Genomic DNA, 17,549 nt, shown 5'->3' with positions numbered 1-17,549 from the left:
TTCCTTCATTCTCTCTCCCTTCTCTCCTTCACTCACCTTTGCCTCATGTGTCTCATTTTTAGTTCCTCTGCTTATCTTCCTCTTTTTCCATTCCCTACACCCTCCCCCCCCCGGCCCCCTCCCCAACAACACACACACACACGCACACGCACACGCACACGCACACGCACATGCACACGCACAGGCACAGGTGGAAGTATGCTTGTCCTAATGGAGTTCCAATTACCAGCCCTGAAATACGACAGCACGACTTTTCTCAGTTCTCCAGCGAGCCTGCTCCCATTTCAGCTGTGTCTCTCCTGGGATATTCCCATTGGAAAATTGACAGATTCTCATCCTTCCTGTTTGGAAGCTTCTTACGCTTCTTGGTGAAAGGCAGGGCTGATTCTGAACCCACTTGAAGGCGTGTCAGGGGAGCTTACATGATTCTGTCCTTGTCACCTGGGAGCTTGCCTGAGGGGATGCCCTGAATTGGTGTAATAAAGGCCATGGGAGATGGAAACCTCGTCACGGCATGTGCACGTGGATCAGAGAAGAGACGCCTGGGAGTCGGGCCAGGCTCTTGCTGAGCTGACCCATCCTGGAGCAAGGTGGGAAAAGCGGCAGATGGTGACCTGCCTCTCTACACAATCATTGCAAATATTTTAAATTAGTTCTCAGGCACGAGAGGAGTTGAAGAAAAAGGTCAAATATAAACAGTGATAATTACAGGCATATTAAAAAAAAGGCAGCATTCATAGGGGGAGTCCAATATTATAACAGGATCTTTGTCACCTGAAAAGCAAGGGGACAAAATGACTTCTTAAATCCTTTTCCCTCTGCTTGCCCCTATGCTTACATCCTTCAAAGCAGAACTCAGGTCCCTGGGCCTCCATGAAGACTTCAAAGCCAACTCTTCCTACTTCAACCTCTTCTTATTCTGAACTTTCATGACATTTGTTACCCAGATACCATCTTGTCATTTAAGAGCTACATAAAATGGGCTCAGATCTCTCATCCCATATTTGGTGATAAGTCCCATTTACCAACCCAGGGGCTTATGTTTCATGGTCACATCTTGTTCCCATTTCCTGCTACTGCTAAATTCTCTGCATTATGTAATAAAAAATAAGTATTTGGTCTTTGTCCTGGCACACAGCTCCCAAAACCCTAGGAATTCCCAGAGTGATAAGAGTATCTTTTGTATGATTATGAGATAACTGGTAGTTGGGACCTCCTAGACGGCTGGTCTGCAGAAAAACCCAGGCATGATTTAGAGAGAGGGTTGGAACTTTCAGCCCCACCTCCCAACCTCCAGGGAGGGGAAAGGGGCTGACTTGAGTTAATCACCAATGGCTAGTGGTTTCGTCAATCATGCCTGTGTAATGAAACCTCCATAAAAAAAAACCCTAAACGACGGGGTTCAGAGGGCTCCTGGGTGGGTGAACATATGGAGGCACTGAGAAGGGTGCTTGTCCAGAAAGAACGTGGAAAACTCCACACCCCATACTTCACCCTATGCATGTCTTCCATTTGGTTGTTCCTGAGTTGTATCCTTTATAAGAAACTGGTAATAGAGAGTAAAGCTCTGTGAGTTCTAAGGAATTACCAAAAGTAAGCAGGGGTTGTGGGAACTCCTTAAATTTATAGCTGGTCAGTCAGAAGTCCTGGTGACAACCTGGGACTTGTGATGGCAACTGACGTGGAGGCCCTGTGAGACTGAGGACTTAGCTTGTGGGATCTGATGCTAACTCCAGGTGGATAGATATTGAACTGAATTGAACTGGATTGTTGGACACCCAGCTGGCATTTGAGAGCTGGACAAGTGGTGTTGGAAAGATAATTGAAGAATTCGGAGGTGTAAAAAGAAAACTAAATAGCAGCCCCTTCCCATCTCTTTCTTATTCTGCTCTTCATTGTAGTCAATGTTAATAGTTGGCATGCAATTTTTAAAAAATTTTCTGTGCTTAAATAAACATACAAAATATAGATACATACCTATAGCAGTTTCTCTATTATAAATAGAACACTTCCATTTCTCATGGAGAAGAGTTTAGTGTGTGTCTGTGTCTGTCTGTCTCTCTTTTACCCCGTTGTCTTTCTAGACGATGCTTTAGAGCCTCAACGTTTATAATCAAAATGGACTATCAGGATATTTTACTAAATAAACGATCACAAAGAAATATGCTATGAGGAGAGGTGGGAGTTTTCAGTTGTGGTTTTTCCACTCTGTTATACACTTACCATCTGTAACATACCATTTACACTTGCTTATTATACATCCTATTTCATATCTCCTGGTTTCTAGTCTCTAACTAGATTTGAAGTCTATATAAGTCTCATACTTTCCTTGACTTCTAATCAGACTAGCTTATAACAAGTCAGAACTCAATAATTAAAGTACTTTTTGTCCTTTTGGTTCTATAATTGATAGGGGTTGCCTAGATTTGGAAACTCATTTTTGGAAGTGCCTTTTTAATGAGGTACCCTTTCCTAAGTGGGTCACGTTGGAAGCCCTTCCCCTCAAGAGCAATGATTATTGCAGGCATCCCTGAAGAATTAAGAAAAGACACCACTATCATGAATGCCCATGATCTCCTGTAGGAGAAAAGAAGAATGAAACAGGATGGGGAAATGGTACGTACGGGTGGCCACCTTGGCCGTGATGGGAAGGCTGAGGATGTTGCTAATGACAGCGTAGACGCTGATGTTGTAGGTGAGACCTGGCTCCAGCTCCGAGATGGTGACACCACTCCAATCTCCAGGCACCCGCTGCTGGAGCTGGAGGCCCCCCAGGGCCATCGGCTGGTAAGAGATCACATATTCCGTCACTGCCATCGGCCCGTCCCATTCCAGCTCAATGGACCTGTCGCTGATACCAGCCACTCGCAAGTCCTCTGGAGGGGCAACTACCAGGAGGCAATACACAGATAGCATGAGCTCAGAGGACTGCCTTCCCCATCCTGGACCCAACTTCCTTCCTCACATCTCACCCCACATGCCCTGTCTGTATATTCTGCTCAGCTCATTGCCTTTGAGTGATTGGTAATTCCCTTTGCAGGCAGGTTCTTATCTTTTCTGTGCTCAGTACTCCCATCCCTATAGGGCCGTGAGTTAGTGGTGTGCTGGAGCCGGCTTCTACTGGCTCAGGAAAGTTGATTGTCGAATTTTGCAAGACAGTTTTAAATAGTCATTATTAAAGATTAAATTGTACTCAGTATTAACTTACAATTAAGTAAATTATCTTAAAAACAAAATTATGAATACTCCAAACTCATCACTGGCAAATTACTTCACTACATTTTACTATTATCTATGCCCTTGAGTCAATTTACATGTGTTGTATCTCTCTGGTAGAAATACTATGTAATTGTGTGCTAATGCACAGCTTTTTCCAACTCTGCATTTAGTGACTTCATGTTGGTAGTTTGAAATTGGCCACAGAGGGAGTATTTACACCATGGAAGTTGGCAAATGCTACAAAGTGGGGCTTTTTATTTTTTCCCTCAGAGATCTAGTTGTTAAGATATTTAACAGCATACATTGGCTAATATTTTTGGTAGTTTAATAAATTATTGTTACCAGATTACCCTGGGAGCCAGTATTTGATTTGGCAAGTGGAAATAAAGGCTTATTCCTGGTTATATTGCAAAATACAAGAAGCCAAAACAGTAAATCCTAGATACCATGGACTGATGAAGACATTCAATAACACTTTATTTTCCCTGTTAAAAGGAGACTGTTTCAGTTTTGAAAGAAATGTAACTCGTGTTAAACAAATTTTTATTAGCCTTGATTTTGGGGATGATGAGAAAGGAGCATTCTTGAGGGCTTTGCTTTTCTCTCTTGTTCTACTTTTCAAATGCTATTCAGAGAATCACCAAAAACTAAACCTCATTGAAATAGCCTTTCATGTATGGTTCCCTTGGGAAGTGAAGATTCACCAGTAGTGGGGGTATTAAATGACTGAAACTTTAAGATCAATTAGGATTAACGCCAGTATACCTGTAATTGGAACTGCCCATAGATTAACTCGAAGATCAGGCCAGTATTTAAATAGTCATAATTAACTTATAAATTTATATGCAGTGGAGGTTTTGGTTAGTTTAAAAGTTGTCATTGGTATTGAATTTCTCCTCTGAGAATTCTCACTCTTTCACCTTTACAAGAGCAGAGGACTGAGGCAGCTGCTAGTCACAGGGCCATGTGACAAGAAGGTGCCTGCGCTCCCTGTGGTGCTCAGCCTCAAATTCTTGGCAGAGGTGTAAATGAGGACTCATAAGATGGAAATTAGGAACATATATTTACAATGTTGGGCATATGCTTTGATCGCTTTTGCCCCAAACTGTGAATGGTATAAAACAATCTAGATAGCAGAGCTTCCTCTGATTAAAGATGGCAAATGTTGACCAAAACAAAAAAATTTTAAATTTATAAAACTAGATGAATGTAAGTGAAATTTAAATAATCAAACTTTCAAATGATAGTTTATAAGCATATATCATTTCTAACTCTGGCATGATGAAAGCTTTGAATTGCACTAAGATCTTTGGGGTAGCCTGTATAATGCATACCAGATGACTCCTGGACCAGGGAAAGAAGAGTTGGTATATAGAACCTATCAGTATTTTGCATGGTTATATAGAGCATTTATTATGCACCAAGGACAATGCTATACATTCTGACATAGATTTTCTTATTTCACCCTCTCACCAACACTATGGAATTGGTATTATTTTTACCCCTGTTTTATAGAGAAGAAGACTGAGTCACAGAGTCAGCAAACACAGAAGCTAGGATTTGAACCCAGGCACAATGCTTCTAGAATCTCTAAGCCAGTGTACAATACCACTTTATATTTGCATAGCATTTCAGTCTATAAAACATGTTTAGATAAACCATCTAAACTTAAAAAAAAAATCCTTAAATTGCAGCTCTATGAGGTAGATTGGGTAGACTTAAAAAAAAATCCTTTAATGTTTAGATAAACCATCTAAACTTAAAAAAAAAAATCCTTTAATTGCAGCTCTATGAGGTAGATTGGGTAGATATAATTATCCCAACTTAACAAGTGGAGAAACTGAGACCCCGGCTAAAGGACTCGCCAAAAGTAAGGGAGTTGGGTCATAGCTGAACTGATTATCAAACCAAGATCTATACTTAATGTGTTCTTTCCCCTACAATTTGTAGGATGGGTCACTGATTGTACCAGATGCTTTCCTTCATTTATACACAGCCCTCAAAAATAAACTACATCAGTGAATAATTCAGACTATCGTTTAGGATACCAATTCCAGACTGGTGCTTATCCTAGAGGTAAGAAACTTCTTTTAAGAAGGATTCTCTAAAATTTCACAATTTGTATGGAAACACAAAAGACCCCAAATAGCCAAAGCAATCTTGAGAAAGAAAAACGGAGCTGGAGGAATCAGGCTCCCTGACTTCAGACTATACTACAAACCTACAGTAATCAAGACAGTATGGTACTGGCACAAAAACAGAAATATAGATCAATGGAACAGGATAGAAAGCCCAGAGATAAACCCACGCACATACGGTCACCTTATCTCTAATAAAGGAAGCAAGAATATACAATGGAGAAAAGACAGCCTCTTCAATAAGTGATGCTGGGAAAACTGGACAGCTACATGTAAAAGAATGAAATTAGAACACTCCCTAACACCATACACAAAAATAAACTCAAAATGGATTAAAGACCTAAATGTAAGGGCAGACACTATAAAACTCTTAGAGGAAAACATAGGCAGAACACTCTATGACATAAATCACAGCAAGATCCTTTTTGACCCACCTCTTAGAGAAATGGAAATAAAAACAAAAATAAACAAGTGGGACCTAATGAAACATAAAAGCTTTTGCACAGCAAAGGAAACCATACACAAGATGAAAAGACAGCCCTCAGAATGGGAGAAAATATTTGCAAATGAAGCAACTGACAAAGGATTAATCTCCAAAATATACAAGCAGCTCATGCAGCTCAATATCAAAAAACAAACAACCCAATCCAAAAATGGGCAGAAGACCTAAATAGACATTTTTCCAAAGAAGATATACAGACTGCCAACAAACACATGAAAGAATGCTTAACATCACTAATCATCAGAGAAATGCAAATCAAAACTACAATGAGGTATCACCTCATGCCAGTCAGAATGGCCATTCATCCAAAAAATTTATAAACAATAAATGCTGGAGAGGGTGTGGAGAAAAGGGAACACTCTTGCACTGCTGGTGGGAATGTAAATTGATAGAGCCACTATGGAGAACAGTATGGAGGTCCCTTAAAAAACTAAAATTAGAACTGTCATATGACCCAGCAATCCCACTACTGGACATATACCCTGAGAAAACCATAATTCAAAAGGTCATGTACCACAATGTTCATTGCAGCACTATTTACAATAGCCAGGACATGGAAGCAACCTAAGTGTCCATCAACAGATGAATGGATAAAGAAGATGTGGCACATAGATACAATGGAATATCACTCAGCCATAAGAAGAAACAAAATTGAGTTATTTGTAGTGAGGTGGATGGACCTAGAGTCTATCATACAGAGTGAAGTAAGTCAGAAAGAGAAAAACAAATACTGTTTGCTAACACATATATATGGAATCTAAAAAAAAAAAATGGTTCTGAAGAACCTTGGGGCCGAACAGGAGTAAAGATGCAGACACAGAGAATGGGCTTGAGGACACAGGGAGGGGGAAGGGTAAGCTGGGACGAAGTGAGAGAGTGGCATGCACATATATACACTACCAAATGTAAAATGGATGGCTAGTGGGAAGCAGCCGCATAGCACAGGGAGATCCATGGTCGGTGCATGTGACCACCTAGAGGGGTGGGATAGGGAGGGTGGGAGGGAGACGCAAGAGGGAGGGGACATGGGGATATATGTATACGTACGGCTGATTCACTTTGTTATACAGCATCAACTAACACAACAATGTAAAGCAATTATACTCCAATAAAGATGTTTAAAATAAATAAATAAAACAAAAGCACAACAACAAGGAAAAAAAAAAAAGAAAGCTTCTCTAGGGCCTGCCTTTTGTTATTCAACACGCTGATTCCAAGTTTCCTGTGTGGGACTCCTCCTGTCATGGTGACAGAAACAGCCATTCCAAATTTCAAGTCACCAGCAATTCTTAGGGCATTTGGGACAAGTCAGTGTATTCATTTTTAGTGCCTTTCTCCAGAAAATAAAGCTAATCACGACGAAGGAGAATGATCCAAGCAGAGCATTTGGGAATTTTAAAGTAAAAAACAGGTGCAGAAGGATTTTTTCATCTTGACAACTTCACTTGGCAAGTTTTTTATCTTGAGACCTGAGCCTGGTGGTGGTAATGATGAGAAAGAAGCAATGGTGTCGATTGTGGAAGAAGCATTCTTGAGAGCGGTGGCTCCAAGGAGGAGACCATCACCTTTCACCCTATAACTTAGCAGCAGCTGTGTACATTGGGTGTCAGTAATTCTTATAAAATGAAATGGTATTGCTAGAAAGCAAACTGTAAAAGAGCCGTATGCCTTGATTCAAGGAATTTAGTGTGTGGGGCGGGGGCTGCGAATTATTCTTAGTATTACTTTCTTTGGGGCTCCAAGTTGGGAACTTGGGGAAGAGCAGGCAGTTAAAAAGGAGTAAACTGTGGCTTGAGGAATTGGAGTTGCTTATCTGCAAAGATGCCATGCTGTTTACTTTTTAGATCTCGCATCAATTTTGCACATATGTGGTGAGAACAGTTGGAGTTAGTTCCATGAAGTGTCTCGCTCGGAGGAGCGAGTGATTTCAGGTGCCAAAGGTTGGGCTGGCCGCAGTGCTAGCAGACGCAGAGGCTGGTGGTGATGAATCTCTGCAGGTCTGACTGAAGTCCAGGGAACGGCTTTCTGGATTGTTTCAAGCCCCTGCTCTGGTTGTTCTTTCATCCTGTTGCTTTGCAGGGAGTTGTGGCCAAACCTCCTTCCCTGGGGGCAGGCGTGGACAAATGGTTGGACGTGCTTCCTTACCCCGTCTCCAACACCTAATATTTTTTTATCATTTGACAGAGCTCAGCTTTCATGTCAAAAGACTATTTCTTTGTGTATGTGGCTTTCAAAATTTTTATTTTCTGATTCCACTCTACTTAGCATCCCAGGGAGGATTAAAGAGTGCTAGAAGTTGGTAGGAGACCAGCGTTTTTATTTTTGCCCTGCCATTAATTAGCTGTCTGGCTGTGGAAAAATCTTCCTGTCTCTCAGGGCTGCTGCTTTTTTCAATTTGTAAAATGAGAAGCCCAGAGTAGCTTCTTTCAAAGCCTGTTTTAAGTGCTCATATTCATGAATTTTTTTGTTCTATTGTCTTTACCGGGCCAGAGAACAGAGGCAGAAAGGTTGAGATCTGGTCCCATGGTCCACTATGAGTACGATCAAGGCTGGGAGTCAACTAGAGTGGCCTTGTCGACTCTATTCAATTGCATTTAAGCTCTAGCGGCCTAAGGAGCCTCAGAATGAAGTCCACACAATGGGCAGCCACTTTCCATGCCCTTGCCAGAGAGAAAAGAATGACCTGTGGAGAAGTGCATTTTGTGGCTCTCCATGTTTTCACCTTACCCGTTCTCTTCTTTCCTCTCCTCACTGCTGTTGGCGAGGGGAGCCAGTAATGCTGGAGTGGGTGCATCTGGCCAGAAAAGTCAAGCAGTGGATAAGCAGCCCCTCTCCTAGAGCCTTCTCACAAACAGCAAGTGAAGTAGCACTTTAGATAATGACCTAGTTACTTCTCTGGAAAAGACCCATGGCATTTGGTTTAAAAGACAAGAAAGCCTTGAGAGCAGCACCTGCTGAATCAGTGGTGGCTCCATGGTTGCTATAGAAACAGATGGAGATTATGCAACTGTCCCTCCTCACATGCTTTGGGAACCTGTAAAGTAATTTATCTGGGCGTCCAGAAGTCTTCCTCAAACAGCACAGAGGTAACGTGTTGGAGGTAACATGTGCTCATGGTTTGGGCTCAACCCAGTTGTAGTTATGCTAGCAGCTCCTGAGTCTTCCCTGAGTGACCAGAAGGGCTTATCTCCAGTTCAGTTTGGACCCTGGATCAGATTAAGATTCTGTTTGCAAATGAACCCATCCCTGTGGAAAAGGAGGGTCAAGAACATGAGAAGTATGTACAACCCAACAGAGATCAATTTTATTAAGAAGGATGTGAACTACAGAATAGCCGTACATAGAAAAGGGCCCAAATGGACCCTTAGCATCCTCTGATGGGGCCTCATGGAGCCTCGTCCTGTGGGTGGGAATAGGATCATGCTTCAGCCTCCTCTTCCCAGCAATTACCTAGGACTTTGGATTCAGAAAGACAAAGCTTAACTTCTGCTTGACTTTTCCGTCTGAACAACTGGTATAACAGCTATTTATATTTTCAGTAAGATATTCAGTAAACAAAATTAGGAGGCTAAATGAAATCATTGACTGTGGAAAAAAATAGAAGAACGTGAAAATATTTTTTTTCCTAAACAGTGGGTTGTTGTTTATCTTTTAGTTGTTGCCATCGATCTTTTAAAAAATTTTAGGTTGAAGTTGCAGGTGCAGGAGACTTGTCTGACTGGTCTGGTACCTAGGTGGGAATCAGTGATGATGCTCAAGAATAAAAGGCTTGTGAAGCTGGCCTCCCAGGATTTCCCCCTTAAACCAAGGTCAGAAGGTTGATCAGAAAATTCCTAGAATCAACCCATCAGAAAGCTTAACAATGTTGGTTTGTTATTTTTTATTTTCAATTTTCCCAATGAGCATTCTGAGCCCACTGTTACAGATTGAACTACAAATGGAAAAGATCAAGATCAATCACTCAATCTGTACTGTTTAAAACACAAATTTATCAGTGAGAGTCACTGATTTAGTCAGAAGATGAGCAGTAACGGTGAGATAGTGACAATAATCTGATTTTAGGCAAAAGAAAATGATCTCCAGTGAGATACTGGTATTTTCCCACTGATAGATTTAGGTCCTCCTTTTGGGACATCACCTTTGGATTGGTTTCCATGGTGCAGACACATATGGGGTTGGTTCCAATTTGCTATGTCATCTGGAACAAAGCGACTCGTGACCTTTTAATATGCTGTACTAATAGTTAGAACGTGCGTTGTTGCTCGATGCCTTTAGTAGTTTATTCCTAGTGACAAGTAATTCCTTGCCTATGAATACTTTTATCCATGTGGACACGAGATGATTTCAAAAATTAATAACACTTTGCAATATGCAAGCTCTAAAATAGCCAGAGTGCCCTGCTAGTCTGACTATCACAGACTAACCGCCATCGCATGCCCTAGCACTGTGAAAGGATGTGTCCCCAGACTATGGCAACAGGCAAGGGGCATATTCTGGAGCAGGTGGAGCTCTGGGAAGCCCGCTGAGTTAGGGTGGTCCCTTGCCTAAGGTGTTGCCATGGTCTGACTCTCCGCTTTCTTCCATCTCAAGGACAGTGAAATGCTGTCACCGTCATTACCATTGACTTTGTTCCAGTCTTGGGGTAACATTCAGCTTTCAGCCTGAACTTGACCTTTTCTGGTTTCCACCCTTCCCCCCCTTAAATCTGCCTCGTCAATTGTGATTGACTCAAGAAATCAGCTGTCTTGGAAAGCAAGTGTACATGACCCAGTTGGGAATTCTTCGGCCTAAAATTCACCTTCCCTCCCATCTCTCTTCCCACCTCCAGCCAGTTTGCTGGACCACCCTTGACAAAGGCCCCGCCGAGCTCCCCTCCCTACCTGCCGAGCAGTCAGGGCCCTGGTAGCCCTCTTCACAGAAGCAGATCCCCTCCTGGCAGTGTCCTCGCCCACTGCAGGCGTTCAGACACCACTGCTGGCCGCAGTCCTCACCAGCGTAGCCCTCCTGGCACAGGCAGGTACCGTTGGTACATCTCCCCTTCCCTGAACAGTCCCCAGGGCACCTCAGCTCGCTGCAGCCCTCGCCAGTGTAGGCCTCTTCACAGACACACTCCCCGTCCACGCACAGCCCCCGGGAGCTGCAGTCTGTCGGGCACCGGAGCTCTGAGCAGTCGTCGCCGCTGTACTCGCTGTCACAGATGCACTGGCCATCCACACACACGCCCCGACTGGAGCAGCCTAGGGGGCAGTAGGGCTCCGAGCAGTTCTTGCCAAACCAGCCTTGATCGCAGATGCAGCCGCAGGACTCGAGGCTAAAGTTGCCGTGGCCACTGCAGTGAGGGATATAATCCAGTTGTCCTGGAAGGGCCAAGGAGAAAGTCAAAGGGCAGCAGTGGAACCTCCTGTAAATGGGGTATGGGAGGGGTGGGCAGAGACCTCTCCTCACACTCTGATCAGATTTGTGTTGCTGAGAATTAAGCTCAAGCTAGTTTGGTACATCATCGACTTCATGAACGTTTTCATCTGATAGGGGTTGTGTCTGGCACAGCACTGGGGGCGACACTGAGTGAGATCAGGTCCCTCATCCTTCAGGGGCTCACCTTCAGTGTGTCTTGGCTCGGGTTCCCTAGAATCAGACTTTAGATGAGAATTCAGATGAGAGTGACTTACTGGGAAGTGCTCCCAGGAAAAACCTGTCAGGGAGAAGGGGAGACTCAGGAGGTTGGAGCCCAAGCCAGACACATTATCAGCCAAAGTCCTGGGGGTGTCACTTGGGTTCAGTCCTGCAGGGTCTTCTGGACACAGTGTAAGCCACACCTCAACTGGGACGAAAGGCTGTCCTTGGAGGGTATAAATGTCCATTGTCTCCCTGGGGCAGGCCAAAGAGGTTCTTACAGCCCAAGGACAGCCCCTGACCAAGATGCCCAGGTGCTGGCTATGGGGACGGAAGGGGATCTGAGGGCTTGTATGCTGAGTACCAGGCCTGTGATGCAGGACAAGGTCACATGCGCTGCAGCCACACCCCACTGCCTCTCCTTCCTGCCATCTAACTAACTCTGCTCATTCATCACAACTTAGCACTAGGGTCACTTCAAAGGCTTCCCAGAACTTGTCTCATTTGGTGACTGTTTGCTGTGATCTTTTTAGGATTCTATGCATATCTCCTGCCCCTAGCCCTTACCATGCTATAACTATAGTGGTTAATTTAAACCACTATAAAAGGTAAAAGCTTGAACCCGAGATAGTAAGGAAGACACAGTCCTCTTGTTAAAGAATAAATTTCATGGGTTGAAGGTACCTTTTGGGTGAGAGGAGCTGGGCACAAAAAGGGACACACTTTCTGCTCATTGGGGGTCAGCTGATAACAGCTATTGCATGTGAGGTCCCTACTAGAAGCCAGGCTTTCATCTGAATGGAGGCTTTTATATGTAATAACTCCTGATGTTCTAGTCTGTCACCATTTGTCAATGGAGAAAGGAAGTCATGGGTTATGCAACTTGCTTAAGTCACAAGCTAGTAAGTAGCAGAGCTAGGATTTGAAGTCAGGAAGTCTGGCTCTGACTTCTCCCAGAGAGGTCAAGATAGTCATTGGTAAGTGTTACTAGTCAGGGGGTGGGTGAGACTAGAGGTATAAGTCCTGGATACTCAGCCTTTGGAGGGGAGGGGGTTGTAATAAGCTCTGTGAGTGGGTGTGTGCATGCATGTGCGTGTACATCCACATGCGTTCGTGGAGGGGGCAGGGGCTGAAACTTCCATCTTGCTGGAGAAGATGGGGCCAGGTCCTCTGAGACTATAATGACTATCATTTACTCAGATGGGAGAAAGACTGAGATGGAGTGAACAGAGCGCCTGAATTCTCTAGTCCCTCAGGTTAACATGGATAGATATCAATTCAACAGCCTGTGAAAACCAAAGATGAATGAAGACAGACGTCAAATTCCCTGCTCACCACAGAAGTTGCTGTGCTGAACCGATGTATCGTTACCTGACTCATCCCCCCAAAATCAGGTTAATGTATTTCAAACTGACTATGTGCTGTAGAGAATCCCTATGCCAAATCCCCCGGGAAGGACCACATTTAGATCTTAGAGACGTCTGAACAGAGATCTACAGACTAGGGCACTTCTCTCCCTCTGTGTGAAGAGGAGCCAGGTTTCGAGGGGAGTGGTGGCTCACGCTCATTCACTCTCCCTCTCTGCTCAGTGCCCTCCCTCCCTCCTGAGACCGGCTGCAAACTCCCAGACTCTACCTGTGGCCGCACTTTCCTGGCAGCAGCTGCTGGTGCACTGGTCCCGAAGCACTGACACCTCCCTCTCCAGCATCTCGATTCGGCTCAGCAGCTCCTGCAGCACCTGGGCAGAGCTGGCGCATGGGCAGGCCTTTTTGGGGAGGTTGATCCTGTGGGTGAAGGTGACCTGGCTCCCGTGGTCCGAGGTCTGGCCCGTGTACTCTGTCAGCACCTCGTCTTCGGCACTCACCTCCTGCTCGGCCGAGGCCTCCAGCCCCGAGGAGCAGAGGCTGTCCAGGGGCACGTTAATGTTGTACACGTGGTTGAAGACCACCGGCTGCTCTTTGCCGGATGTATTGTAGCCGTCAGCGCCTCCTTCCTCTTCCACCGCCTGTCTCTGGACCCTTTCCGTGGTGACCTCCAGCTGACACTCCGAGGGCTTGAGCATGGAGCCCAGAAGGATCAGGTTGACGCCAATGAGCATGTTCTTCAAGACCACTGTTTCCCCGTCTGCCCCCATCCTCTCAGCAGAGCGCTGGGTTCAAGACCGGCCTGCAGCAGAAAGCATGGTGTTGTGGAAATTTGCAAGAGAAACCAAGGAACGAACGAGATGGCCTCTGAGACCTGTGCTTGGGCACCACGCTATGCACAGTCCTACAAAGCTAAAGGATAGCAGTGAGGATTTCAAGGGGAAGGTTGGGAAGTGACTACCAGGGTCATGAAAGCCCAGAGCTTTTTGTTCCCTAGAGGAATGAACCCCTGAAAATGGACTCTGCTTCTGCAGAAGGGCATTTTGATTTCCCCAAAGGCTTATCTAGAACACATGAGTCTGGCCTCCACAGTGGGCAAGTGGTTCCAACAAAGAGGACATGTGAGGACTCGGGGCAGGGGCACTGTGGCTAGCCTCGTCCTCCAAGGAGAACTCAGAGCATCCTTTCACTTCTGAGTGAGAATTAAGATGAAGGGTACCATGGAGCCTTAGGCATACCCTCATATTTCGCCAGATATTTATAATGAAGGGGTCCCGCCAGCCACTTCAAAATAACTTATTAACTCCTCTAAGCTAATCTGTTCAAATACAAGTTGACTTTAGAATAACCAACCAGGCAGATAATATAGTTCCAGGTAACTGTGGTTGTTGATAATCCTTAGGTACATTTGTGATTATCTGGGACTGTGTGAGCCGAACTTTCTTTTAATGTTCTCATTAGTATAGTCCCAGTGCTTTGTGATCACAGGGTGCCTTTCTTCCGAGGTCCTGTTTAAATTGCTAAAGTAATGTATTAGCTCCTCTACTGGTTACCTAGTCACCAAGACCCATGGAGAACGATAAATTTCCTGTAATGCAAATCAGTTTTACAGAAATTATATTTCTTCTGTATTCCCTGTGTAAAAGAGAAAAGAGGCTTATAAATGTTTGGTTCTAAAGGTAATGTTAGAGCTAAGAAGATTAAGGACAAAGGAACAGAGTGAGAGTAAATGTGAATTTGGGAAGAAGGCGATAAGCAACAGCTAACATCAACTGAATGTGTCCTGTGTACAGACTGTGCTGTGCACCTCACGGGGGATCTTACTTGACCCTTAGAACAAACCTATGATGGGATGTTATGATTATCCCCATCTTGTAATGGAGTGAATTCTGCCTAGAAAGCTTAAAATTTGAATGCAGGTCTGACTCCAAAACCTGTGTTCTTAACTGCTATGCTCCAGTGCTTGTCTTGATAAGCATGTTCAATGTTCTGTTGTCGCTGATGGAAATTGTGTTAGTTATAGGATCTTCCCAAGAATATTGAGATTAGAAAATTTTGCTAGGGCCAGATCCAATGTTCCTTCCTCCACGAAGCATTCTCCTCTCATCTTTTTCTTCCTGTTCCCTCAGGAGGCTAAGGAGCATCCCCAGCACAGGTTAAATTTATCTCTCACTCCTTATAAAGCCCCTCTGACAGCATTTGCCACACTAGACTGTGGGTTTCCTTTGTCTGCTCCTGCCCCCCCCCTCCAGTTTCGTCCCCTGCCTCCCCCCACTGGCCCCGAACTGCTAAGTCAATTTAGGTCAGACCACATCTTATTCACAGTATTTGATGTGTGTCTAGGACAGCAAAAGTGTTCTGTACTATGGCTGTTGAATGAATAAGTGAGTAGATACATGGAAGATGGTTGAACAGATGAATTAATGAGTAAATGCCCTGTGAGCACAAGGTTCAATCATTCTCCAACTCATTTAATCTCTTTCCATTATCCTCAAGTTATTCACTATTTTCTTCAATTTCAATTCAATTGGACAATTTCTGAGGGATGATTTTATTAGGAGTAATCTGTATCAGTGACTATTTTGGAAACCATGTCTTATGACTCAGTCTTTATATTATATATTGGACTAAAATCTTTGTTTCCAATATGAAGAAGAAGCAGAACAGAATAGAGCTATTAAGATTCTGGACTCTGGAGCCAGACTGCCTGGTTCTTCCCCTATCCCAGGACTACCCTGAAATCACTGGCACATGTGAGAAATCTCTTCCATCATTTGACAGCCAGAAAGCCCAACCTTAGCATACCCTTGTTCAAAGAAGGGTGAGGTTCTTGGAGTGATGGGAGAGGTGGTGATCCACTGGTTACATCAGATGAGGTAAATCAACCTTGGGGACACATGGAGTGACACGTCTGAACCAAATTTCTCTCATGACTGTAACCTCTTTCCAAGCCCCTCTATCTGAGGTGTTACCTGCCTTCCCATTTTCAGCTGCTCTAGGCGTTTCATCCTCGGAGTGGCACTCTGCCCTTATGTCATTGAAAGTTTCCCAGGAATGGCTCCGATATAAATCATTTACACTTACATTTACATTGAAGACTAAGGAGCCTTAGCCATCTCACTTGCTAAACTAAAGTTGGTTTGTCTGATCCATGTTGATATTGCTGAATAGTTGGTTGTTTTTTTGTTTTCTGGGAATCATAAAATTATCATGTAGCACCCATAGCACTTAACAGAACTTTTTGCACAGAACAGACACTCAATAAATAAGTGAAAGAATAAATGACATTATAAATGAAAAGGAAGACAAGTGACAGGAAAATTAAAAGGGAAAAATGTTAGGTTCCACACCAGTCCAAAGCAACAGCTATAAAATTATATGTGGAGAGAAAAGTATAGTTTTATGTGTGAAAAACACAAGATTTTAGTCAGTAACCAAACTGACTATGAATTAGTCAACAGTGTGATTTTTGTAACCTCCAAAACCTTTTTTAGACTCAGGATTTATTGACTGATTGATTGATTGATTGAAGTATAGTTGATTTACAGACTCAGGCTTTATTAATTGAAATTATAGACTAGGATGTGCAGGGGACTGTTTTGCTCTGTACTGCACTTGTCATTGATTACTTCTGGGTGGAGAGGATGCTGAAGGTTCTCAAAATCTTGTTGTAGGAGAGGGAGGAACTTAGCATTTTTGTCCAGAGAAGTGACAACCCCAGAGCTATCGTTCCTTTATCATTCATTCCTTTGACAGATATTTATTGAGTACCTACTATATGCTGGTTCCTTTATTCACAGAAGTTATATTTAAGTGTGTGGGGGGGGAGGGGGGAGAGGGAGGACATACAATACATAAATACCCACAATAATTCTGTATGTCATATATAATGTATGATATAATGCATATTATATGGTATTTAATATATGATGATGTAACATTCACTTGTGTGTGTTGTGTCAGCAAGTGGTAACTGCTGTGGAGGAAAAGAAAAGAAGGGAGCAGAGGAGGTACCAGGACAGGGAAGTCACATGGATATTTTGTAGAGCCCAGCCAGGGAAAGCTTGTCTAATGAGGTGACCACTGAGCAGAGACCTGAAGGAAGTGAGGGGTGGGCTTAGCAGACGGCTGAGGAAGTGCATTCCAGGCACAGGGAACGGCAAGGGTGAGGGCTCTGAGGCAGGAGCCGGCCTGGTGAGTTTGAGTGACAGTGAGACTGGAGGCGAGTGAATGAGGGAGCAGATGTGGGGAGATGAGATCAGAGAAGGAGTGGGGGCCAGGTCAGAGAAGGCCTGTGAACCACTGTAAGGACTTGGGCTCTTACTGTGGCTATACAGCCATTGCCCTCAAATGCATCCACATATTAAATGTTTATGATGATCTAGTTCTTGTCATTGAGAAACTCTCAGCCTCATGAAAGAGATGGAAACACAAGTAAATATAATTACAATGCAATGTGATCATTATCATGACCAAAAAACACACAAAATGTCCCTAGAGGGCTGGAGGTGACACAGCAACTTTGCCTGGGGCGGCAGGGGAAGCTACGCAGAGGGTGTGGGGTAATCGTCAGTCCTGTTTGCCAAGTATTTCTGGCCTGGCTTTCCAGACATGTGGTAGGACTACATTCTCCAGGACTGTGTTTTCCGGGCCCCTGTTGGTTAGGTGAGGCCATGTCACTAGTACTGGCCGATGGTTGTGAGAGGAAGTGAT

The 17,549-nt window shown here is 44.0% G+C and overlaps 1 protein-coding gene across 1 annotated transcript in view; it reads right to left on the bottom strand.

The window, feature by feature from the left end:
• TNR (tenascin R) overlaps positions 1-13,606 on the bottom strand; it is a gene marked incomplete at both ends in the record, with an annotated part of 83,466 nt that extends 69,860 nt beyond the window's left edge. Inside the window, 3 exons of the mRNA XM_082834436.1 lie at positions 2,625-2,888; positions 10,740-11,216; positions 13,108-13,606. Of these exons, the coding sequence (XP_082690562.1) occupies positions 2,625-2,888; positions 10,740-11,216; positions 13,108-13,606 (1,240 nt within the window). The remainder of the gene's footprint in view (positions 1-2,624; positions 2,889-10,739; positions 11,217-13,107) is intronic.
• Between the last annotated feature and the right edge of the window lie 3,943 nt (positions 13,607-17,549).

Source organism: Leucopleurus acutus, assembly GCF_964270905.1.
Source record: "Leucopleurus acutus genome assembly, chromosome: 2".
Taxonomy (NCBI): domain Eukaryota; kingdom Metazoa; phylum Chordata; class Mammalia; order Artiodactyla; family Delphinidae; genus Leucopleurus; species Leucopleurus acutus.
Note: the sequence above shows the minus strand (reverse complement) of the source record. Positions and strands in the feature narration are given on the sequence as shown.